Source organism: Equus asinus, chromosome 24 (genome assembly GCF_041296235.1).
Source record: "Equus asinus isolate D_3611 breed Donkey chromosome 24, EquAss-T2T_v2, whole genome shotgun sequence".
NCBI classification, from domain to species: Eukaryota; Metazoa; Chordata; class Mammalia; order Perissodactyla; family Equidae; genus Equus; species Equus asinus.
The window spans coordinates 52,292,105-52,319,376 of record NC_091813.1 but is presented as its reverse complement, the minus strand read 5'-3'; the positions used below and the strand labels follow the sequence as shown (position 1 = coordinate 52,319,376).

The following is a 27,272-nucleotide window of genomic DNA, read 5'->3' as shown; positions in this document are numbered from 1 at the left end:
TGGATTAAACATTAATAAAAATGCCACAAGGGCGAAGAAAACCATGCATAAATGACACTGCCTACAGAAATAGGCAGACTATATCTGGCTGACGGGCACAATCCTTCACTGATACTGGCTAAAATTTCTCTATTTCTCGCCAATCCATTCTTCCCAGGCACATCAACCTCCCCTGGGATCAAAAATCCAAATGTTAGTAAATGCCCAAGGGTTACCCCTCATATTCTGCTTTCTAAGGGAAAAGAATCTCTCTTTGTTGGAATGAAGATTCTGATTAAACCCTAGCTAAACTGATTCACGTGCTTTGGTTTCCATGATGCCCTAAAGGATTATTACTGATGTCATTTATGTGGTCACAAGCTGTGTTTACAGCAATAAAGCAAGCTAGGCTTGGGTAGCATTAATAGCCCTACTAATTACACTACTATAAAAGGTTTATGGATGATATAAATTTCTATATTACTGCTCCACTGCTCTGGCGGTGGCATCCTTCCAGAGGAAGGTATCACAGGGCTCATTTGTTTTCCCTTCTTTACGCTAATTCATGAGGAGATGAAAACAAGAGACAGAGAAAAAAGGAAGGAAAGGAGCCTTTGGGACATCTCACACAAGAACAGACTGTGCAGGGATCGTCATCAGTTCATGTTTTTATTTCACGATTTAAAAGTTGCTTCCTCTTGCCAATAAACATGTGAGAGGATGTTCATTTCACCGGTAATTAAAGAAATGAAATTTAAAACAATGAGATAATTGTTTACCTTTCAGATTGATGAAAAAATTACCTGTAATATCCAGTGTTGAGAAACAAATGGAAAAATAGATATTCTCAAATACTGTTAGTGGGCTTTTGAACTGGAAATGCCTTTTGGGGAGGGGAGATTTGATGATATTTATCCATATTTAAAATGCCCCTGACTCGGCATTTAAATTTTTAGAAATCTAAACTCTAAGATACTCTCACATGTATTTAAAGATACATCTACAAGGATGTTTCTTGTAAAATGAACAGAATAATCTGAAATTGGAAACAATCTGTATGACCACTAATTGTGAGTTTATCAATATTATTCTAGCAATTAAAAACTATAAGGTAAATGTAAATGTACTGAGACGGGAAATTTTCCCGGATATATTATTAAGTGAAAAAGCAAGTTGCAGAATAATATGCATAGTTCTTAGCATTTACATGAAAAACACATTGTAACTATGTATATGAATGCATACGCTTAGAAAAATACCATAAAAGATGAATAACAAAATTTTAACAAAGATCTCCTTTGAGGAAGAAGGTGGGATTTTGTGGTAGGTGGGAAACACTCTCTCTCTCTTTTTTTAAACCATATGTCTGCATTTGAAACGTTTATGTTTACATAAACATGTAATGTTTATATTCACATATTTACTTGGATAATTTAGAAAATAAAAATAAATTTAAAAAATAGTTATAACATTGTCACCTCAAATACTCTCTCAGAATCTCTGGGACTTTCATGGTTCCTTCCTGGTATTTAGCAGTTTTTATAAAGTACACATTTACCTTAGAAGCCGTTCAACAAAGATCTCTCGTCAGAAGATTTATTATTAAGGAGGTCTTTCAATTTATTTTAACTTTCAACCAAGTGGAATTGATTTTAATTGGAAGTTCTATATTAAGCGATGAATGAAATTCTTTGAGTTTAGCAATAATGCTGTGTATAGAGTGCAGTACCAACCAAAGTTATTTCTTATGAAATCAGTACCTAAAATATTATGTTTTTTTTATCTTAGGATCAATGTCTCCTACTCTGAAATCCAACATAACATGGCTTGCACTTTAGAAGGCGCCCTGCTCAGAGAACAAAAATTAGACTATTACATCTCTGGCATCCTTTCCTCAAGTGTGCAAGCTAACTAGAAAGCAGAAATAGCAACATTCTAGTGTTTTGACTTTGAGCTTTTTTGAATCCTTATTAAAAGATCTTCTTTCAGCTCAGAGAATGAAGCTGAGAAATACAAGTTGATTTAGATGATTATGGAAACTAATCACCTTTTATTAAACAATTCGTCCCCAATTGTTTTTTAAAATCCTGATTTCAACCTAAACCATACATAAAGAAGCATTTACCTGATCATTCAGTGCCTGGTTGACTACTGCACTTTAGTTTAAAGCAAATAAGGTTTAAAAGAGGGATTACAGTGATGAAGGTGTGGCAGTTGTTAGAGATGAGAGCAGTGTGGGGATGGTAGCAACAGTCCAGGCAAGAGGTGATGGGCGGCTTAGCTGAGGCAGTGCTAGAGCTGATGAGGCTGGAGAGAGGGTATCTGAAAGGGAGTCATAGGGTGTCTGGCAGACAGTGGGCTCAACAAATACTTGTGAAATTTAATTGTAGACAACTTTGCATTAGTCAATATGTTTACAACCAAGAGAAACTTCAACCCCAGATATGACAGGGGTTTTCTCGTTAGTTAGGTGTGTTTAAATTTTAACCATGGGAAGTGCATAGATACTCAGGGGATACCTATGGCTGGAGATACCCTTGCTAAAGTGAATTACACTATTCTGGTCTTCCAGTGAAGCTAAGAATAAACAGATTTAGATTGGGGATTTAGGTACAAGATTAATAAGAGGCAATAATGGTTTCTTCAAAGGAATCGTAATCATTGCTGCATTTAGTTGGATATTTATCTGTGATAATTACTGAAAATGAATTGGGGATATTGTAAATTGTGCACATTGTTACCCTAGTATCAAAGGAACCATTAATTTACTCCTCTAGAATACTCAAAATGGGAATCTAATACCTTGAAAGAGACTTGATGAATATATGCTAAATGGAACATGCTACATACTAAGAAAATGAGATGAGATAGTTGGTCAAAAGCAAGAGGCCAACATTTTGTTCTTTCTTCCCGCTCCTGCAGATGCTAATGGTCCTAGTGAGTGCTTGGCAGTCTTCCTCTTCTGTCAGGTACTGGTATAAAACCCATGAACTCTGATATTCTCCATTATGGTTTTACTTTTCACTTTATTACATTAAATTATTGTGGTTTCTAATGTGTTGTGGGGGTTGTTAGAAACTTGGGGAGAACTTAAATTTATATACCAGCAAGTGCTGAAGGTACATCCCCAAAGCACCAGAAGGGTAAAGGCTTCTTAAAGGGATGAAGCCAGACAAGTAAAGGACTATTTGCCACTACATACATCAGGCAAAGTGATGCAGACCTGTGCTCCATATAAAACTGCTTGTAAGAGACAGGAGACCTTTGAGGGTCTTGGGAGTTACTAACCATCATGAAAATAGTCAACTGCTCTAGCTCATAGAAGCCTAGCAGCCAAGAAGTCACCACAGCTAAGTCGAAATAAAGGAGGTGGATGTTGTCTGTGTCAGATTCTCTCAGGAAGACAGTGTGGGGGTTGGCACAGGGACTGGAAGAACAGCTGCTGCTCTTAGTGCAAAGTCAAGATCCTAGAGCAAAGAGTGTGTGCACCATCAAAGAAAGGCCAACGAGAAGGCTGTGAAACAGCAATGTGTCCCTTCCAACTGCTTGTAATGCATTCTTCTGCTGTGGATAACTGGGAAATGGAGGATAGACGGAGAAAAGAGTGGTGAAATGGATGACAGAGGAGAAGTAAATTCTTTTGCAATGAAGATCTGGTGGAGATAAGGGAAAGTGAGGCCCTCAGATCTGTACTCTTAAAATTACAGGGACTCTTTACTTGTTACTCTCCTCCTCCTGTCTGTGAGCTTAAAAGGAGTGGGAGGAGGGAGATCATCTTTAGTCAATTAGGTATCCTTCACACAGCCTTCTAGAAGGTTCTGTATGAAGTAATTATGGGCAGCACTAACACCATAAAACTCTGTAGGCTAAGGAGGGGTGACATACTTGGCTTGTGTACACCAGGTTGACCTCTTCAGTGAAGAGACACTGAGTACACGAACACATTTATCAATGACTTTCCTGTCAGGTATCTAAATTACTCAACCTATCTGATGCCAAAACCACAGAAATTAGGGACTGCGATCTCTTAAGTTTTCATATAGTAAATAACTTACAATTTTTCACAGTGTAGAGACTTCTACATTTATGCCACTTATATAAGATCTGCCCACACATTTCTCTGTTAAAAAGAAGTTACCAAGTTCCTTGACTTTATTTTTAGAAATTGAGTTCTCTGCTTGCTTCTGAATGATCTAACTTAGTTTCTTTTAGTCTGACAAAAGTCTACAATCAATAGCTTGCTTAAAGCTGTGTTATAATGGTCCTGAGTTTAACATAGCACAGCTGGAAATTCCGACCTCAATGAATGACATCCACTAAGCCCAAAGTTGAAATGTGCTTGTAGGTATAGAACCTGCTGCTTTGAATTTGGTGAGGCCCCAGTAGTCCATTGAGTGTGTCTGCGGTGTGCTCTTCCTGCTGAAAGATGGCTGAGCAATGGCTCCATGATCTGTGACAGCGTGGCCTTCCCCTCTTCTGAGCTAGAAAATGACACACTGGCGGCCACTTCCCTGCCTATGTAGCCCCCAATGCTTTCTGCTCTCCCAGGGCATTTTGCAGCTCTTTTTCATCTTGGGTTACTTTTATTATTTTCCTCTCCCCACCCTGATTTTATTTTTCAACTTTGAAATAGAAAGAATGTTCTTACCCTGTCAAAAAATGGGAGCAAGATTCCTTTCAATGAGCTTATCCAAGGACAATTCTTGTCTGTGCAGCAGCTCATTAGTAAGACTAGATCTCTGCTTATAGATTTCTTTTTTAAATTTTATTATTACTATTACTATTTATAGATTTCTTACTATGGTTTCCATTGAACTGGCCTCAAAAGGGATGTGCTGCTCATTGATTATTCCAAATAATCAATTTGGTATTCTGTTTGTAAAATCATGACCCAACTCTCCCTCTGGGAATGTATTTGAAGAAGTCCTACTGTTGTAATGATAGAGCCTTCTACAGCATCCAGCATCCATGGCCTTTGTCTCAAGAACCGATTCCTTGCTGGAAATTATTTGGGACATAAATGCCATCCCTTCCTGACTTTGGCCAAACTGCACTTCATTTTCCTCAGCTTCTCCAGCTGGCATATGTCTTGGTCAGCAGGCCAAACAGGAATGTGATTTCCCCAGCTGCTTTGGATCTGCTTTGCTTTCTGTATGTGTATTCAAGTGGTTGCAGTTCACAGGTGCATTCTGTGTGTTGTGGAAGAAAAAACATCCAGGAAAAAGGTAGTCAAGCTTAGTTTACAACATCCTTGATCTTAATTGGTGTCCTTGTGCTCCTAGCCTTTTCTTGAGCAAAGAATAGTGACTTGGAGTGGTTATTTGCAGGAAGAGCTTAAACTGAATCTGGATCTTCTCTGCAATGTCTGAATTTGTAATGACAGTTCTGTTTCAGTAAAGGGAAAGGGGATGTTTTTCTTCCCATTTCTTCCCATTTCTATATCAGTTTTGGCAGTGTGAGAAGGAAAAAGCTGGGATGAAGACAGGAAACGGAAGAAGAGAGAGGAAACACACACACAAACAACAGGGAGGGAAAAGGTGGGATGCAATTCTTCCTTGAGATTTCACATTCATAATCAAAGCTCTACAGCAGAGTACTCACTCATGTCCGGAGCAAGCACTGGCCTAGGGAACTCTTCTTTCAACTCTTTCCTTGGGCAACCCTCCCTTTCCCTTTCCTTTGCTGATCTCTAGTAGTTTGGGTACATTTATGTCTGAAAGTAGAAGGGTGGCTCTGGCTCCTTCTGAATAAATTCCTGCCTTGGCTTTCTCAGGCAGAAGAACCCCCATTCTACACACTAGGGAAAGGGGACCTGGGCCAGTGCATTTTAGAATTAGTCCTGCACTAGTAATAATTATATCAGCAAGTTCTCTCATTCACATTGGCCACCATAGTGGTAAGAAAGCATCTAAAATGTCTCTCCTTTTTGCTCCCTCTATGAATCATATCAGTGCCTACTCCGACATCCAGTGACAAACTAAGGGGAACAGAAATGCTGGAATGTGGCTAATGAACTTCAGGGTCCTCATGGTAGAACTTATTCAAATGAAGGATTACATGTGTAAAATCCAACTTGCTGGGGAGGAGAATCAATATTTAGCAAGCAAGTCTAATGCTGATGATGGCAGATCTCACTCATTGAATGCTTTCTATGTGCCTGACACTGTGTTAGGAGTTTTCCATACCTCACCTCATTGAGTCCACATGAAACCCATGAGGCAGTTACTATTATTATCCTGACTTATGAAATAAAGAAATACAACTCAGAAGAGTTATGGAAACTTACTGGGATGACTCAATGGTTCTTGAATTTTGATTGAATTGAGAAACAGAAAAAGTCTAGATCCTAATTGTTTAAAATTATATATTACTTGGGTGGCATTTAATAATTCCTAAATACGATTCTTAAAGACAGATATGGTTTCAGACATGATTAATTAGGCAGTTAAAGGTAAAAAGAAGTAACAGTCATGTTACTTCTAGAAAGAAGTGTCAAATAGTAAAATAAAGAATGGTTAGGAGCATAAATTCTGATCATATTTTCATTTCCTCATATAGGTCACTATAGGGACACGGTCACTCCAACGTGTAGTCAGAACTGACCAGGTGCAAACATCACATTTAAATTTGCTGAATTACACGATCCTCTTCCTGATCCTCAGAAACCTCAGAAATGGAAATCAATGAACCAGATGCTCAAAAAAATGCACAAACAGGGAATTCTGATCTAAAGATAATCACAATGCAATTCTAATCCTGTGAAGGAAAAATAATTGTTTCCTTCATGATTTTTCTTCCCCCTGCAAATCTCATGCAGCAGACTGCAATAGCGTCTGCAAGATGGCTAACTGCTGAGTCTTTGATTTAAGGCAAACTCAGGGAAAGCAATTCAGTTCACTGCAGGGGCTGCTTTGTTCCTCCATTATGATTCTTTTTTAATGAGAAAGATGATAGTCAGGATAAACTCTATTCCCCTGAATTTTTACACTAATTACATACAAAGCACTATTTTGGCAGAAGGGGACTTATCTCCTTCAGGCAATACAGTTATCATCTTGTAACCACCCTTCAGTCTCCCACGTGAGCACTGGAACTGCATGCCAGGAGTGAGTATTGCTCTCAGCATGGAGATATGAATGCTTAAAGATTTGCAAAATTAACAGTCAACATGGACTCCAGATAAAACAGGGAGATAATCCCTCCTTCCAAGCTCTATGCTGCTTGGAATGTAAGAATCACAAAGGCATCCATTAGCGAAGTATTTGGTATGGGGAATGACCGAGGGTCTGATGTATAAAGAGTGTGTCTGTAAGTTTACATGAGGATTCATTAAGAGAAGATGTGCCACATATTCATGTCATTTTCTTACAATCTAAAAGTCATTTATTGCACTAAGTGATACTGAAAGTTCTGCAGAAGGTATTCCTTCATTTGAGACTCACCCACGTAAGCACCAAGAGGACATACACTTTCGGATACCACAAATTTGATTAAGACTATGGGAGATTTGATTTGGTGAGGATTCAGCCTATAAGTACTGCATTTGTGTGGCATGTGTGCACTTTTGCAGTGTTTAATGGGTTATGAGCTTGATAACAAACAGTTCATGTCATGCCAGCAAGTTCCTTGGAGTAAGGTACGTTTCTGGGGGACATTATTATACTCATTCTTGTAGTCTAAAAGCATGCCACAATGGAGCACGAAATTTTAATGGCACTTCCTAACATCCATAAGTGACTGAGAGAATAGCTACCTATTGGAAACTCTGAGCTCAACCATACATTATTTCATCATGGTAACCACAGAGTGATAGTAGACAGTCAATTCTCTTATTTTCCCCTTTGATCAACGCATTAAAGTATAATTTACATGTGATAAAATTTACCCCTTTTAAGTGTACAGTGTGGAGAGTTTTGACAAATGTATATAGTCATGTAACCTCTACGACAATCAAGATATAGAGAACAATTCCATCATCCCAGAAGTTCCTTCGTGTCCCTTTGCAGTCAACTCCTCCCCTCACCCCCAGGTTCTGGCAACCACTGATCTATTTCCTGACCTTATAGTTTTGCCTTTTCCAGAACATCCCATTACGCAGTATGTAATTATACAATGTGTAAGCTTTCATGTCTGGCTTCTTACACTTAGCATAATGCTTTTGAGATTAATCCATACTGTTGCATGTATCAGTAGCTTACTCCTTTTTACGGCTGAGTGGTACTCCATTGGAGGAATATACCACAATTTGTTTATCATTTCACAAGTTGATGAGCATTTGGGTTGTTTACAGTTTTTGGTGACTATGAATAAAACTGCAATGGACATTTGTGTATAGTTTTTTGTGTGGACATTATGTTTTCATTTCTCCTGGAAGAGTGTGATTGATGGGTGACGTGGGAAGTATATGCTTGACTTTATAAGAAACTGCCAAACTGCTTTCCAAAGTGGTGGTATCATTTTGCATTCCCACCAGCAGTATACAAGAGTTCCACTTGCTCCATATACTGGCAGGCAGTTTTGCTAGAACTGGTTCTAATTTTCTCTACCAATTTCCCAGCATGGTTTGTGTAGGTCACTGCTCACCTCCCCAGCCCCAGCTTTTCCTCTCCCTTCCCCCACAACAGAAGCGTAATTCCCATGGAGCATCTACCAGCGATTCACCTCAGAAATCCCTGAGGTACAATCTTTTTATATACGGAGGCTAAAACTCTCCAATCATACCTAAGAAGTAAAAATAAATGCAACCTGACAAGGAATAGGAATGGAGGTTTGCCAAACAATTTCCCTCAATGGAGACTTTTTAAGAGGTTCCAATGAATATTACCTCACCATACTTAGGTAAGGGACAGTATTATCTCCCCCACGACTCCCAAGGGAGTTATAATTCAGTATTTACATTTGCCAAGTGCTTTCTTACTCTGCCAACTTACTATCGGTCCCTTCTCCTCAGTGATTTAGTCAAGGTTATCCAGAGAATTGGAAACTGAGCTGTGTGTGAGCAGAACTTGGGCTTCTGCTCTGAGAAAATCCTGGATCGTGCTTGAACTCTTTTCACTGCTCTGGCCTGGGTTTTTGACTTCTTGTGGTAAGCGTCAAAGAAAATTCCAAGAAAGGCAAGGGGTGAAGATTCACAGAGGCAGAGCAGTACCAACAGAACTGGGGAGGTGAGGGCTTCAGGCGACTCTAGGGTCTGACATACTGTGAAATGTCAGATACCGAAGTTTCTAAGACCTTGTTGTGGCTCTCTGAGAGGTCTATGTTATTTCATTTGAAGTCCAGCATCCCTTCTAATTACATAGATATTTTTAATCTCGCAACATTGGTATCTGAGAATTTAGGCTATGTAATTGTGTGTAAGAAGTGTAGTGTTTCTGCAGAGAACAAATATGAAGGCTGTCTTGTGCTGGTAGAGGCAACAGTTATCTTCTGATTAAAGCTTCCTCAGCCACCACCAAAAGCAGGAATACTTTTTGGGAACAAATTCTGAGAAGAACATTCACGTGGGACTGGACCATTGGGCCATGAGTTGCATCCATCTGTTATGTGTAGACAGGGCTGTCATTTCCCTATATTTCTCTCATTCCTCTTGCCCTACTTGAGTGCTCCGGGTGGGAAAAAGAAGATGGTATGTAGAAGGGACTGGGAGAGGGTAAGCACTTGAAATACCTGAGCTGACTTCATTTCTTCAGCCTCCCCACTTAGAACTGAAATTTGAACCTACGCCTCTAGGATTTCTGTCTTCTGGAATTTAATGTTCAAAATAAGAATATTTCTTATAAAGAGTAAGGCATGCATTTACTTTTCAGTATTCTCTTTGGAAAAAATCAAAGGGATTACATATGGTGATATTTTTATGAGTGCTCTGTTAGTACTATTAGAAGCCTGTTTCATGTTCACACAAAGAAATAATAAATGATTCAATAAATACTTTATTGTCTATGTTTCCAGAATTTGCTGGAAGCCAAATATATGCAATATTCATCAAATTGCTCTTAGCCAGAAGCTTGTCTTTTATTCAAAATTGGAAGAGCTTAGGGGTCAGCTCTGTGGTGCAGTGGTTAAGTCTGTCATGCTCTGCTTTGGCGGCCTAGGTTCGCGGGTTCAGATCCCAGGCATGGACCTACACCACTCATCAAGCCATGTTGTGGCAGTGACCCACATACAAAATAGAGGAAGATTGGCACAGAAGTTAGCTGAGGGCTAATCTTCCTCAAGCAAAAAAAAAAAAAAAAAAAAGAGAGAGAGAGAAAGATTGGCAACAAATGTTAGCTCAGAGTGAATCTTCCTCATCAAAAAAACAAAAAATTGAAGAGCTTATAAAAACATCTTTCAGTGAAAAGCAAAACTTGTAGAATCAGTCACCAGGAATATATCTAAGGATGTGCAATGGTGGCAACATTTTCCTTCCCTTCCAGGGTCTGTATATAAAAAGAAGCATACAGTTCTGATTCTATTCATGCTTTCATTATTGATACCCATTTTTTCCACCACCATGACATGAGAAAGAAAACAAGAAGGAAGGTGTTTTCTTTTTACCCTCAGCATCCTGCCTTTGCCCCACAAGCCTTACTTCCTCCATCACTGAGTAAATTGTTGATGGGAAAATAAAAAGGAATTAGAGAGACAAGTACTGAGAAAAACTAGCAGGAGAAGAAAAGGGGGAGGAAATTATTGAGTGCTTAAGAATTTTGGGGGCTGGCCCCATGGTGGAGTGGTTAAGTTCGTGCGCTCCGCTGCAGGAGGCCCAGTGTTTCATTGGTTCGAATCCTGGGCGCGGACATGGCACTGCTCATCAAACCACGCTAAGGCAGCGTCCCACATACCACAACTAGAAGAACCCACAATGAGAAATATACAACTATGTACTGGGGGGCTTTAGGGAGAAAAAGGAAAAAATAAAATCTTTAAAAAAAAAACTGTTAAAAAAAAAAAATTTGTGGTTTATGTACACCCAGATGTTAAAAATTGCCAAAAGAGGAACCATGGGTATCTATCATTTAAGAAATGCTGAAAATAGTTTTGGGAAGCACAGAATTCTCATAATAATTGATAAGAGAAACTTACGGGCAAAAAGTTTGATGACGTATTTTTTTCTTGATAGGAAATATATCCTATTTTCACCTTTCTTTTTAAAATCCTGTCATATTTCTTATGTCCACATCACAAATGCAAGAAAGGGGTGGTCTTCAGTTGGACTCCAGCCTGTCTTTTGTTCTAAAGAGGTAACTCTTGGTGGGTTCCTGGATGGGGGTTGGTCACTAGAAAGTCCAAGCCATGATTAGAAGCTTGAAATTTTCAGCCCCACCTCCCCATTCGCCAGAGTGGGGAGAGGGGCTGGAAATGGAGTTAATGATCCATCATGCCTACCTGATGAAGCCTCCATAAAAATCCCAAAGATATAGGGTTTGAAGAGCCTTAGGGTTGGCGAACACACGTAGGTGCTGAGAGAGTGGTGTGCCCAGAGAGAGCATGGAAGCTCCACGCCCCTTCCCACACACATTGCCTTATGCATCTCTTCCATCTGGATGTTCATCTATATCCTTTATCATATCCTTTTATAATTAGCTGGTAAACAGTAAGTAACCTGTTTTCCTGAGTCCTGTGAGCTGCTCTAGCAAATTAATCAAACCTGAGGAGGAGGCTGTGGGAATCTCTGATCTTTAGCTGATATGTCAGAAGCACAGGTGACAACCTGGACATGCGATTGACATCTGAACTGAGGGGGCTGGACTTGTGGGACTGAGACCTTAATCTGTGGTATCTGATACCATCTCCAAGTAGACAGTGTCAGAACTGAGTTAAATTGTAGGACATCCAGCTCGTGTCGCAGAATTGTGTGGTGTGGGAATACCCCGCCCACCCTACATCTGGTGTCAGAAGTGTTGTAAGTGTGGTAGTAATGTTAGAGTAAAAGAAATGCACACAGGAGGAAGACTGAATTTTTCTTTACAACTCCTGAAGCCCTGCTTTGTACAGACAGCATGAGTGTGGATTTCAGTCATTACTTCATGGGTACAGGTTAACTGCCTGAATAACTTCTCAAAAGTGGTTACAATGAACCTATTGAAGTAATAGCTTTCTAAATTTTACCTAAATTCTCAAACTTGATACAATGTAGATGGAACTACTTTTTTGAAGTACATTTTTTTCTACAAAGTTGTTATGAACAGCAAGAAGTTTTTGAATTTTAGAACCATCTGGAAGAAAATCTAGCTCCAGTCCAAGAGAGGGCTAGATTTAAAACTTGTTCAACAAGACAGAAATTTTTTTTTTTTGAGGAGGATTATCCCTGAGCTAACTACTGCCAATTCTCCCCTTTTTGCCGAGGAAGACTGGCCCTGAGCTAACATCCATGCCCATCTTCCTCTACTCTATATGTGGGATGCCTACCACAGCATGGTTTTTGCCAAGCGGTGCCACTTCCGCACCCCAGATCCGAACCGGCGAACCCCGAGCCACCAAGAAGTGGAATGTGTGAACTTAACCACTGCGCCATTGGGCTGGCCCCAAGATACAAAATTTTTAAGGAGGAATGTACTCAAATTTTTGAAGGAAGCAATTAATAATCAGAGACAAGTTAAAAACTCCAGTTTGAACTGGAGTTATAGTGGAACTTTGGAACCTGTTGCTTCAGAGTCTTTGATCGTTGGTCCAATGCAAATTTGATAAAGAGAATTCAGTTTAATTTTGAAGTCAAATTTTAGTAAGGCTTTTGTAATAATATTACTCTTAACGCTCTTGAAAGCCTTCTTGCATTTTTCACATTGTGTTTCCACATGACAATCATACATTTTTAGAAGTTGTATGATTAAAATTATGAAGAAAATGGGGCTGGCCCCATGGCCTAGCGGTTAAGTTTGGTGTGCTCTGCTTTGGTGGCCCAGGTTTGGTTCCCGGCGTTGACCCACACCGTTCATCAGCGGCCATGCTGTGGTGGCAACCCACATACAAGGTAGAGGAAGACTGGCAAAGATGTTAGCTCAGGAGAAATCTTCCTCAGGCAAAAAAAGGAGGAGGATTGGCAATAGATGTTAGCTCAGGGCCAATCTTCCTCAACAACAACAACAACAACAACAACAAATTATGAAGAAAGATTTGTTTAAAAATATATTCCTGAGTCTAACTTCTTGGTATACAGTGGCATCAAAACAATATGGTGGCCCTGCAGGGTCAGTGATGTCTGTGCTGGGAGAATTGAGATGACAGCATGTTGCTTAGTCCTAACTTGCAGTCCTTTGGGGAGAGTGGTCGGAGAGCATAGGGAAAGGAGGAGATCTTGGGGCTGAGGGCACCTCCCTTGTGCGTACCAGACTTTCCATCCTCTTCTCCCCTTTGCTCTGTTGATCATTCCCTCTCCAACCTTGAGGTGCATGAGGAAAGAGATTATTATGTCTCTAGAACATACTACTGAATCAGCCTATACAAAATTAATGTAATTACTATGTTGATTTCCAGATGTTAGCTTAATGCCAGCTTATCAAAACATCTAAAGATGAAGTATAAAACAAACAAACATTCTGAATAAACTCCCAAATAAAGACACACCAGCAAATTTAGAGATAATCTGAGGCAATGGCAAACATCTCCAGATAGGGCGTTTTATAAATGGATTCTCTCCCTCACTGACTGGGGTGGACAGAATTTCCTCAGGCCCTCTTCAGTCTTCTTTCTAAAGATCCTTCAAGGTCCTTGCTGCTCCTAGTCCTTGGCTTCTTTCCAACTGTGTCTCTGCCCTGCCCACCCTCCCCACCCGCTCCTGGCACCATCTACAAACACATCCTCCTGACTCCATTGCTGTGTCTCGCTAGACCTTGCACTCGGGGTTAGTTTCTTACTCAGGGTTTTGAAACCCAAGAAAAATAAATCTCTCCTTTTGTTAAAAATTGTCTCCTTTCCCCGTTTCTGCCTCCCCATGGTCAAAGGGAGGCAGGGTGAGCCAGGAGGACACTTTCTGGACTAGGATGGGCCTCCACACTTCCTAGTTCTACAGCCTGGAACAAGTTCCTACACTGGCAGAGCTTTGGTTTTCTCACATATAAAATTTGGGATAATAATATCTATTTCCTTGGATTGAAGGAATAAAAGAGATAATTCACATATATAATGGCTAGTACATTATAAATGCTTAGTAGTAGGTATTATTATTAACTTTGGGTCTTTTTCTAAGTTTCGTTCTCTAGGCTTTTCACCTCTACCTGTATCTGTGAAATTTTTCTGTCTGTTTCTTAGAATGGCTTGATCTTATTTTTTTCCTGATGCAGGTTTTTGTTAGATCTCTGGACTCCCAGAAAGTAAGATGGACAAGAACCCAAAGACTAGCTGCCAGTCACCATTCGTGGTCTAGACTGTTTGGTTCTAAAAATCACTAGAAAAGATAAATGCCCAAGTTTCACGAGAATTTTTTTTATTTGGTAATATTAGAGTATTGAAAACTATTCTTAATTTAATCTTACTATTCTTAATTATACTCCTTGTACTGGGCTAAATAATTCTATAAGAATTCTAAGCTATGGTTCAAGCTTTCCTCAAGTGAGTTTTAAGTCCAACTACAGAGCTCTCTGCTCTTCATACAACCAAAGTACACATCCCTCATGTTAACAGTGTCTCATAAGTGGATTTCTAATGATATACTTCTCCAATATCCCAACTTTCTGGAGTCCTTTCCTGCAGTGAGGCATTAATGGTAAAATAGCAGGTATAACTGTTAGACATCGAATTTATATCATTCAAAATCATCAGCTTGCAAATCACACTGAGGAAATATAGCTGAGACAATATTTATAACTTCTGGAGCTTGAGATTTTAGTTGAAATTTTATTCTTAAATTAATCATATCTCCTGATGTTAAATTTAAAAAAAAATGCTGATAACATCAATTTTGGGGAAGTAAATGGAATTAGTTTCTTCAATACTTGAAACAAATCCAAAGTTAAACTGGAATTCATCCTCAACTTGTTCATTTTATTCTCCCTCTAAGATGAAACCTAGTACTGGCCAAATCATTATAATTAAGCAATATTATTCTAGACAGCAATCCAAATAAAGTGAAAACTAAATACTGAGAAACAGTCCTTATAAAAGTTTCAAAAAAGTATGACTATTAAGATTGACGTATACAGCTATATATGTATCCTTATTTCTTATTAAGGTGTATAATTTTCTTCAAATCTATTCAAGATTATTTTTCAATGCATATTTACAGGTAACAGCTATGCTTGGGGGAAAATGGTTGGCTATTTCTGGGCCATAGATAAAGGTGCTTCCATCAGATTCAGTGGTATAATGATAAGGTTCTGAAACATACTCTCCAGAGATACACCCCAAGGATTTACACTGCAATTGCCCCTTTTTTCTGGCATTGACTCTTGGAGGACTTGTTTTATTGCTTCAGTTATTTTAAGCTTAGACAGAACACCTCACCTGACCTTTTGTGGTGGTTTTCTTTTCTTTTTTTTCCCCTTTGTTATTACAAAAGTTGTGTTTACTATTTTTATCTTTCTCGTGATACTTTCCCAAAGAACACATATTTGCCTGTAATTCTGTTGGATTTCCCAGGGCTGGCATTATTTAGGACAGCTGCATCGGGCCTGTTCCAGGTTCCAGGGAAGTGCTCAATTGAGATTCACTAGGGGTACCAGGAATGTTAACAGGAATTCAGATAGCAAGCAGTTGTACATTTCTGCCTATACACACACTTCCTACTTCCTGCTGAATTCACACAATGTATGCTTCTTTGTGATTTATTCATTCATTGTGTTTGCTGTATTACCGCAAAATGGAAAAGAGAGATTTGGGGTTTTGAATTGTCTGATGATGCCGTAAGTGAAAAAAGTTAATCTGGTCATGGCTCATCATTCTTCTAGACATTTGGAAAAGAGAAACCAGGCTATATTCCTGGTGTTTTTGCATGCTTACCTTGTCTGACGGCTAGGGTGGTGGTATAGACCAAGAAGAGAAGGATGTAATTGAGGAAACTCTGGAAGACTGGTGTATTGGCATGGAAATCTTCTGACAGGTACTTGCTGGTCAAGCCAATTCCACAAATAAGGAGGGATAACACCTGGCCCAGAGCCACAGAGATTAACATCTCCCTGGGAAATAGAGAAACAAAACAAAGATCAGCAGGAAGTCCATTAAAACAATAACAGTTAAAATTTATTGAGCACTTGTGACATTCACTGGGCTAAGTGCAATAGCTAGTATTTCTTTTAATCCATCACGGCAATCCCACGAGGCAGGCACAACTATTACTGAAGTTTTACAGAGGAAGAAACCAGAGCTTGGAGGGGTTAGGGAATTTGCTTGCAGCCACATAACTAGGAAGTGGCAAAACGGGGATTTGAGACCAATTGATTCTGGCTTCTAGCCACTGCACTCCGGAGCCTGCAGGGAGATTAACATCATCCAGATGCCCACTGTCCAGATGCATTAACTAAGCGTTCAGAAACCTGACCAAGCACTTGAACGCTGACCAAGAGGGACCACATTCCAACCTTATCCTCTGGCTCTTGTACCGATAAAGGAAGACTCTTCTCTTTATAAACAGAAATCTCGTAGGTGAAGGGGCTGTACAAACCCCTGAAAACCCAGAAGGACCATCTCCTCTCCATTCCCGGATTTCGGATCTCTGTTTGCTCAAGGAAGCATTAGTAAATGCTAGTATTAGCTGTCCCCTGCTCAATTTACGACTAAAACTATAAGGAAATTCAGTGAGTGAGGTGGCCTAATAAAACATTTCAAACTCTGTAAATATTTTCTGTGGCTTTTCCCTAGGCACCTCCCCTGTCGGCTTCTGTAGTGGGGACTAGAGGCAAAGGTCAAGGGGTTCATTTTGCTTGGGTTTTATGGACACATATACCTGCGTGCTCTCTGTAGAGCCTCTGTAAGAGCCTCTGGAAATATAAAGCAGGCTTCTGCCCTCCCCAAAAGTCTCCTCTGACTTTCCTGATTTAGTTATAGAAACTGCAATATAAAATAAGCAAGGGGTACTATTTCTAAACAAAAAATCATTAGGCAGAGGATTTGCAGTGTTACATATTTCCTCCCCCATGACAGATGTGAGTCCATCTCTGGAGGGGGCACAAAGTTCCAGGCAGATACCTTGGTGCTATCTCGCTTTAAAAAAAAAGGCATTTGTTGCCCTTTGTTCACTCCATTTGCTTCCATGAGGAGGAAAAATTGTGGCAAGGCATGTGGGTCCCTGAGGTTAACCTGTAACATATTGATATAAGCTTCTCATTGGTTGCTGGTGTCCGGGTACTGGCCCCCAACCCCTGAATCCAATCTTTATAAGGAGTCAAAGAGATATCTTTAAACGTTTAAGTCCACTGCTTAAAACTCAACAGTGGTACCCTATAGAATACAGTGATTTATAAGGCCTGTGGTAGACCACATACAAAGATGGCTGCCAACATCTCCTCCCATCCTGCTACATTCAGGCTGCTCTTCCCAAAGGGAGGTGGGGTCTTTTTTTCCTTTTCTGGAAGATGAGCTGGTCTTGGGACTTGCTTTAACCAACAGAATGTAAGGGAAGTGATGTCATGTGACTCCTGAGCCTAAGCTTTACGCAGCTCTACAGCTTCCATTTTTCGCCCTCTTAGGATACAGCTTACATGTAAAGTACTAATTAGACTAATGAACGCTGAGAGACCACCTGGAAAGAGAAAGAGACCCAACCAGCCACCCCAGCTGAAGCATGAGACGAGTGAGGGTCCTGGAACCTCCTGTCCCAGAGAAGCTGTGCCAGCCTGTGCCACATGGAGTGGAGATGGACCATCCCCAGAGATTGCTGCCCACTTGGAGAATTGTGTGAAATAACCAGGGGCAGTGGTTGCTTTAGGGCATGAAGTTTGCAGTGGTTTGTTAGGCAGCAACGGGTAACTGAAACAGGGCCCTACACGCCCTCCCTCCATTCCTTCTCCTTCTGGAGGTTTACTTCCTACTTCTACCATTTTATTCTTCCATGAAGCCAGAGCTCCATCCTTCCAGAGCTACTTGCACTTCACAATCAGTCATGGTCTTCTTTGCCTGCATTCCTTTGAGCATATTATTATTTCCAGAATGTTCATCCTGCTTTTGTCACTCTGACTCCTTTTTGTCTCTCAAGACTTAGCTTTTATGTCACTCCCTTTGAGAAGTCTCCCTGGCCCTCTCTTCCCTGGGATGCATCTCCTTTACTTCTGTATTGTTGTATTATAATTACTGCTTTTATACCTTTCCCCACTGCCAGACTGTGAATTTTGTACAGTGTTCTTCATTGCATCTACAGCTGGGCAATACCAATCAGAGAAAGTAGAAAATGCAGAGATTCAAAGACAGTGCAGAGGTAGGCCCAGGCAACAATGAACAGTTTTGTTGAAGTGAAAGAGTGATAGAAAAAAAGAAAGGCAGAGGTAAAGAGAAGAACCAGAATTAACTTGATGGTTTTTAAGCCAGTCTAAGAGAAGTATCACATTCACTAAAGAAAATCATGATAAGGAGTTCGTTCTAGTGGAAATATAAATATTTTTTGTATTTTGAATTTAGGTTGCCAGATGAACTCCCAAACGATCCAGCAACACTGGAATCATGGGATCAGAGTTGTAGAGGGAGGTCAACCAGGAGATAAACATGGAAGTTACACACACAAGAGTGATGGCTAAAGTACTGGAAATGGATACTACCAAGGAAGGAAGAAGAAGAGAGAGAGTAAGAGGGCCTGGGGAAAGTCCTTGGGGCACCCCTAAATTGGGGTTAGGGGAGAAAGAAGAGGCACATCATTGAAGACAGAAGTGGTTAGAGGCTGAAGGGAGAACAGGATAGTTCTTGGTCCCTTGGAAACCAAGGGCACAGAGACCTTCATGAAAGGCATAGTTGCAATATTGAATGTTGCTTAGAGGGGAGGGAAGATGAGGATCAATGGGAGATGATTTGTAGTCACTACCTGCCTTTGAAAGACCAGTTTTGGCTGAGTGGAGAGTACCAGAGCAATACTGGTGTCAGGGAAACCGAGGGAACAGACAACTTCACAGAGGGGATAGTTAGTGGTGACTACGTGGACAGCAAGTGGCGAGACATAAAAGTGCTGACTTTGAAGAAGTTTGATCTTATCACCATATAATAACAGCAATGATAGTTAAACATATTTAAAATGACTTAAAATTAATTTAGAGTGGATTCATGATTATACTCTCATTGGGTCACTCGATAATTTGCATAATAACTTACATCCTTAAGTGGAAGAGAAATAGAGAGAGTTACAGCTAAAGATACCAGAGTTGCTCCTGACACTGAGTATGTCCATAGGAGAATGCTGTTTATGGAGAGTGTCTCCTTGGGAAAAGAAGGTTGAAACAACTGCTGTGACATAGTAATTCCTACAGCTGCTTAAATTACAACCATGGCAACATTCTGAACAAAATCAAGCCACAAAAAAACGACAGTACTTACATAAGAGAATAAAATTTTAGTCCTTCTGATGTATGTGTGTCAATATACTATAAAACTGCTTTCTACTTGCCAGACACTATATAGTCAAAGATGAATAAGACACAGTCCTTGTCACTGAGGAGCTGCTAAACCAAGATTTTGGAGCTTAGTTCCCAAATAAGTTACTACAAAATGGAGCTAGTTAAGATGAAATAACAATAACAACTCACATTTAATAAGTTCTTACTATGTGCCAAGTCCTGGACTCAGACTTATACATACTGTCCTATTTAATCCTCACAATAACTTTATAAGGCAGATATTATTATGTTCCACTTCATAGATAAGTAAACTGATGCGTATAGAGGTTAAGCAACAAGTCCAAGGTCACAGGGCTAGGAAAGGGGAGATTTTAGATGGAAACTAGGTTATATGATTCCAAATCCCAATTTCCTAATTACTATGTTATATCATTATGCCGCCAAAAAAATACTCTGCCCTCACAGAGGGCACAGAGCACAGTGCTAGAAACCTACGTGGCTAGTTTCCAGAAATATTCTGGGGAAGGTGAAGACAAAAAATCCAGCCAGATTGACTGATGAAAAGTCTTCCACCAAGATATCTGTCACGTGTGCCTTTCAGGAAGAGGTCACCACAAGCCTATTCTTGTTTCTTTAGCCAAACAAAACAGCAGATCTGCTGCATTCAATTTCTGCTTTTAATTAGTGGCCATGTCATTCAGCTGTTACTGGTATGATTTGATAGAAAACACAATTTATGATTGTATCTGTCATGCTGATAAACATGACTTGTAAAACAGGAAGGCGTGGAAGGGACCTTTTATCAGATTAGCTCAGGAGTCCTTTCTCAAGTGTAGGGAGCTAGATACTGTAGCTGCTGCTGTCTGCACATCTGAGCTGAGTTACTACAGTCACCAAAGCAAAATAAATAACTAAATAAATAAAAATATAAATAAACCTAGATGTTGACACTCTGCTAACACTCCCCTATCCCGCCCTGCCCTGCCCTCTTCCTCTCGTCAAATTCTCTTCTGTTCTCTTTTAGCACAGGACAGATCCTTTTGGTGATCTGCTTCACAAAATGTTCTCCCTACCACTCTCTCTGTTTTAGGATCTTTTCAGTTTATTTAATGACACCTTATCCCTCTGAACTATTTTTTTCCCCAGAGGTGACATCACAGTAGATCTATGATCTCTTCACCTAACTCCTCATAATCTTAAGGCATCATCTTCTCCAGAAAGCCTCCCCTTGGCCACTCTCTGCTCCCCAAGGCTGAGTTAACTATCCTCAACCTTATGCTCCCATCTCCACCCATACTCAACATACTGCGTACTCATGAGCTCCTGAAAAGAAGGAAGTGTATTCTATTCATTTGTGTGTTCCCGCTGCCTTGTGGACTGCTGGATGGAAAGGAAATAGATGTTCAATAAATACAGAATGAATGAACGAACAAAGTTCCAAGTGAACAATTATCTACAAACGAAAAGAGCGAAGTCTTAGAAGATTTGAAAGATGGCTGCTTATCACATCTTGAAAAACTACTAGCTCTGAAAGACGAAAACAACTTCATTTTTACTGTATTCCATCTGCAAGTTAGACACTGAGATTAATAAGCTATTTTCTGGTGCATTTCTGAACAAACCTGCTAAGGTGCTATCTTGCAAAAATGATGCTATATACGGTTCCGGGTGGAATTTTGCACAGGGAGCTGTTGGTTATTCATGTAGTGTATAGAATAGCACACCAGATGCATTCTAACGTAAGGTACATAGTTCCCATAATTTTAGTAGCAGAAGTGGAGAGGAGACTATGATACACATTTTCATCTTCTTTGTTTATGCATTTAAAAGGACATCCTATCCACTTTAAATTCAGAATGACTAGACAATGAAAAATGCATGAGTCTCAGGAAAAATAGTGCTGCTGGAAGCTGAATACCTGTTATAAAAGGGCTTGTATGCATAAAGACTGACAGAACCATTACCACAAGCACTTTGTTCTATTAAAGAAATAAACTTTAGAATCTTGTGAATCGACTTGTATTACAAATCAGATATTCAAAATAATATGATTTAAAAGAAAACACATATTGAATTTTGTTTTCTTTCCTTAGTTGTAAGAATACATTCTTTTAAAAAGGCATGAAAAATTTCAACATGGTATTACATAATCATATTGCGGTGTAATTCTTTGGCGTAAGAGTGGAACAATTATGTTATCATCTTGAATTAGAGCACATCAACCTTTCTGTAGAGACATCTTCATCCTGATAACTATTCTCAGGCAGGTCGTGTCAGATCTGAGTCAGTATGTGACTTCAGATATGCACACCTAAACAACACTTAAGTATACTGCCTTGACTAAAACCAATACCACTTGAACATGGGAGAAACATGTGTTCTACTATGTTCTTTGACAAGATTCTTATTTTCAGAAGTTAGGAGATTGGCTTCTTGAAGCTCTTTGCTGAAAGCTTTTATCATATTTAAGTATTAATTAGACTTCCACGTAACAAGATTATTATGCAAGAAGCAAATACACATCTCCAGAGGTTTAACATTAATTGGAGTTTCTTTGCCTCAGATTCTGTATTCATGGAGTTTAATCTGTTCTCTGGTAGCAGGCTTTTGGTTTTTAGAGAAAACCAACTAAGCCACAAGGAAGCCCTCTTAAACAATATTTCACTGAGTCTGTGATGTCCTAAGGGTAGGAGACATTTGAAACTAGTGTGAGAGGATGAGTCACAAATACATACATACATTGTACGCTGTATGTCTAGAGAAGCGGTATGGAAGAGTGAAAAGCACCAAATAGGGAGTTGGATGCCCCTGGCTCTTGAGTTTCACTACTAAATCTCCATGATCTTGGGCATCTGCCACTTTGGGCTTGCATTCCTTCGCGTAAGTAAGGATATTATAATTGGTGAGTGTGTAAGACACTTCTTATGCTCCCCTTCATATCCTCTTGGTCTCACCTATCTCTAAGGTCTCTGGTCACTTACTCTAGCTCCAGTAGTGGCTGCCATGACCAACTCTGCATAGACTACAGCCAACACTATGTGGGCACAGCCTAGTGGCCCCATGCCTCATACCCATCCTGTGCACCTTTGTGCTTCTACTCTGGGGATTCCAAGTGGATCCGGAGAGCCAGACCTTGTGGAAACCTGCTTCGTGCCCACTCATCAGCAACCTGGGAGTGCAGGGGAATCATTGCACTTGACCACTAGGAAACTATAGCAGACAAATTCTTCCTTCTTCCTCCCCTGGGCAGACTGACCTGAGAAGCAGTCACTTCCACAGGCTCTCTGAAGATGGTCCCGCCTCTCAAGGTGCTCTGTTGGCTACTCTGCGCCCTTGTATGGTCTCTCCCTCCTTCTCTTCCCCACTCTGCTCCCTGAGGTTACAGTCCTTAAAGAAAGAAGCAGTATACGAGTCTGTTTTCTGAGGAACTCAGGCTAAGGCAATGAGCTTTTTCTTTCCTTCTACTCCATAATTTTGACAATTTTAGAAGATGCTGGTGTGTAACCTTCAACTCTTGAAATTGGTGTTTTCTATCTAAAGTCTATTCCTTTTGTGTATTTGATTAAACTCTTTGGTAGCTGACTTACCAGCAGTGTTTACTTATTTAGTATGTGCAAACTCTGTGGGCTATGGGATTAGCCACAGAGAAATAGATCAGATGGTAGCATTTGCCAAGACCTGCCGAGTGCAGGTTATGAGAAAGGAATGTTTGGTCCCTGCCTCCAAGAAGCTTAGAGCATGCAACATAAAGAAGTAAAACTATCTGAAGTGAGAACGTAAAAATACCTAAGTACTCAAAGTGAGTCGATGTAAAACTGCCAAAAGTTAGTGAGGTAATTTCAATCTTTAAACTTAAGCAAAGCAAATCTGGAAAAGTTTCATGGAGAGCACAGTGTTGAGTCTTTCTTTTCTTTTAAATAAAGGAAGAGATGTCATTTGGTATTGTGAAGTTGGCATGTCATTCCAGGAAAGAGAATGCTGTGCTGTCTCGGATGCAGAGATCGGCACACAGAATCGCTTGGCTGGCCAGTGAGAATCACAGGAATAGCAGAGATGGATAAAGAGAGGTAAGCGGCAGAGAAACCTAAGGCATAGGGTAGAGTTTTAATTCAGTAGGAATCGTTCTTTGGAATTTCTGAGCAAGGGAAAGGAAGGAAGCTCCTGCCATGAGATCCCCAAATTTCTCTGCTCACTCCATTCCTTAGAACCAAATCCTGCTTTTATCATGGGGAAAAAGTTTCCATAAGAAGCAAGATTGATGATCCAGGTATCTCTTTGTGTAAGTGGGGCACCCTGAAACTCTGTCCAGCATCCTCAGACTGCTGGCTGCAGTCTCCTAATACGTGCTATTTCAGATGTTCAGCATGGCTTTCTATGCATCAACATTATTTGCTGACAGAAGAATGCATTTTATTCTGTTGCTATCTTGCTTTTCTTGTGTGTTACAATCATCTTTACAGTGACAAAAAGAGGAGAAATTTCTTCAAAAGTATGAGGATATCGATCATTTCTTAATAAGAACTACCAACTGAGGCTAATTACAGTTATTATTACATTCAATGAAATTTTTGTATTTACTTATTTGCTGAGGAAGATTTGCCCTGTGCTAACATCTGTGCCAATCCTCCTCTATTTTTTTGTATGTGGGACACCTCCACCGCTTGTCTGGTGAGTGGAGTAGATCCACATCCGGGAGCTGAACCTGCGAACCCGGGCTGCTGAAGTGGAGCACGCAGAACTTTAACCAGTTGGCCACGGAGCTGGGCCTATAATGGAATTTTTTAAAGTATTGGATTGCATGACTTTAAATGTAACCCCTTACCCTTTGAAAAATTACAGAAGGTATCTTTATGTTATAGTTGCTTAGTTTTTTAATTGCTTCCTAACATTGGGTCAGGTAATATCTTAAGACATACTGTACACTTAGAGTGAAGTCCATCTTTAATAAAAGTAGAAGTAAATTCATATTTAAATTTGTCTTATTGACAATTACAAATTTTAGTTAATATTTTTGTTACATATGATTAGATTTTATTGTATTTGTTTTAGTTTGCAATGATGAAGTGAAGGAAGGTGAGGTTAAGAACAAGAGAAGTTTCAACTAAGCAAATTTTTAAATTTATTTATGGTGCAATTTGGTCTTATCTTTGACCCTCAGCTTTTGTGTAGGAATCTTTTAAGCCAGCAGTCCTCTTTGTGACATTTAGGTACCGAGGTGATATAATCGCTAAATCCTTTAATCAGACCCACATAAACTGGGTGAGGTCAAGGGGGCCACCCCCTCTGATAGCAGAACATCCACTCCTCTGTCAAAGAAACTCATATACCTTAAAAGAGTTAACCATCTCAAGAGGACAGTCACAAGAGAACACACATTACATGATTCCATTTCTATGACATGTTCAGAACAGGCAAATCTAGAGAGACAGCAAGGAGACGGCTGGTTGCTGAGGGCCACGTGGTTGAGGAGATGGGCAGTGATAGCAAAAGGTATGGGGTTTCTTTTTAGGTGATGAAATGTTCTAAAATTGATGGTGGTGTTAGTTGCACATATCTATACTAAATATCAATACACTAAAAACCATGGAATTGTACACTCACAATGAGTGAACTGTATGATATGTGAATTCTATCTCAATAAAGCTGTTATTAAAAAGAAAGAAAGAGGAAGAAGGAACGAAGAGAGGAAGGAATAAAATAGAAAAGGAAAAAAGATAAAGAAAAGAAAAAGGAAATTACACAGCAGTTAAAAAATAAAGCTTTAACCCTCTGATCTGCAAATCGAGTGACTGCACCAGTGTCAATTTACATGTTAAAAATCAGTCAAACTGAATTACTTTCTTATTTTTTTCCACGTATAAAATAAAGATGTTTTTCTTTTCACATATAAAATAAGGATAATATTTTCTTCCCAGATGCCAGGGGATCATCTTGTACTCTCCCTTGAGATGTGTACTCTCACTTTGGAGACAACTGACTTAAAAGATAAGTTTTTAATCATGAGCTTGTAAGGTAAGAACCTTTGTCGTCTTCCTCCAGAGAACCAGCATGGAGTCATAAAATGAGAACACGTCTTCAAAATGGACAGATCTGGATTTGGATCTGGATCCTGACTTTGCCACTAACTAGCTGAGACTTATTTTCTGCACCTATACATGAGGATAATAATACATATCCCATGGGGCTGTCATGAGGACTAAATGTGATCGTTTATATCAACTGCCTACTACAGTATCTGGCTCATGGCAAATGCTCGGAATAATAGCTCTTATTACCTTTGAGTGTGCTTTGGAAGTACCAATACGCTTATTAATTACCTAAATCTTATCTATATAATTGCATCATGATACATTTAAGACAAAAACTAGAGAAAATATCGCTAACATGCATCCCAGACTTATCTCCTCAAATTTTGACTAAATAAAATTTATTCCCAAATTTAGAAAGTTTAAAGGATTCAGAAACTGGGGAAGGGAAGCAAGAAAGAAATGAAGAATATTTAGTCTTACCTGACATGACTATTAGGAAACTAACAGATCTTAGTTTTAAATAGGAATTTATGACTCAAGTTCTCACACTTGCTGGCATCTCCTTTGAAAATAGGAAGAAGGTGACAACACTTTTAAGCCGACTGTGTTGCTGTTTTCTTTCTTTGCGCATTTTTAAATGACTTCGACATTTTTCATTACAAAATGCTTTTAACTTTGCGTTTTGAATTATGTTAGCGAATCCTGAGGCCAAAGGGCAAACATTTAACTTTAAAATCTATTGAATAAATGAAAACAGAGAAAGTATGCAAGCGCACTGATGACTCACTTTCTTTTAAAATAAAGCCCCATGTCAAATTCCATTATTTTATCACATACTTCCCAAATTTGTATGCGTGAAGTGTAGTGTTTTTGAAGTAGAGCAAATTGAGGAAATTAGATTCCACTAAGTGCTGAACTTCTCCACACACAATTAAAACCTGCTTGAAAAATATATAATCAACTAAGACCATCAATTTTGCCTTTTATTTGGGACGGCATGCAGGGAACCTGGGATAAATAAGTAGAGAAGCCATAGCTCATTTTAGAAGATAAATATATCTGGCTTTTGCTTTCAAGCAATAAAAGGATTCTCTGAGTGGAGGCTAGCTTTTTCCTTCATCATTCTTGGCATCAAAAGATGACTCCGATTGCCCCATAACAAGGCTTTGACAATAAAGGAGTAATTTCATCTCAGTTTCTCTGACAGACTGCCTTGAAAAACAACTCAAAACTACATCAAAATCCAGTTTTTGCAGCATGGGCTAGACAAAATTTATTCTAGAGGTAAAGGTCTTCTATAAGAATGAAAATTGGATATTTTCCATCATTAAGTATTATAATGACTAGGAAGAAATTTGACCTGTTGAAATTTCTTCTATATGAAAGATTCTAACTAGCTAAAAAAAAAAAACTATTATTTCCACTTCTGCTCAGCTTCAGGGGAAAAGGCAATTAAAAGGAAGGGATGTCCGGGGCTGGCCCCGTGGCTGAGTGGTTAAGTTTGCGCGCTCTGCTGCAGGCAGCCCAGTGTTTCGTTGGTTCGAATCCTGGGCGCGGACATGGCACTGCTCATCAGACCACGCTGAGGCAGCATCCCACATGCCACAACTAGAAGGACCCACAACGAAGAATATGTAACTATGTACTGGGGGGCTTTGGGAAGAAAAAGGAAAAAATAAAATCTTTAAAAAAAAAAAAAAAAAAAAGGAAGGGATGTCCTTAAGTGAGAAATCCCAAAAGTTTCTCAACATCTTTTAAGACGGAAGAGGACAGAAGGCTAGGCCGGTGGGAGTGCTTCTGAGGCAGGGCAATCAAA

General features: G+C 39.6%; 1 protein-coding gene across 1 annotated transcript in view; it reads right to left on the bottom strand.

The window, feature by feature from the left end:
• Nucleotides 1-27,272, bottom strand: part of SLC35F1 (solute carrier family 35 member F1) — a 371,121-nt gene that overhangs the window by 135,405 nt on the left and 208,444 nt on the right. The window contains exon 2 of the mRNA XM_044757468.2: nucleotides 15,895-16,070. Within this exon, the coding sequence (XP_044613403.2) occupies nucleotides 15,895-16,070 (176 nt within the window). The remainder of the gene's footprint in view (nucleotides 1-15,894; nucleotides 16,071-27,272) is intronic.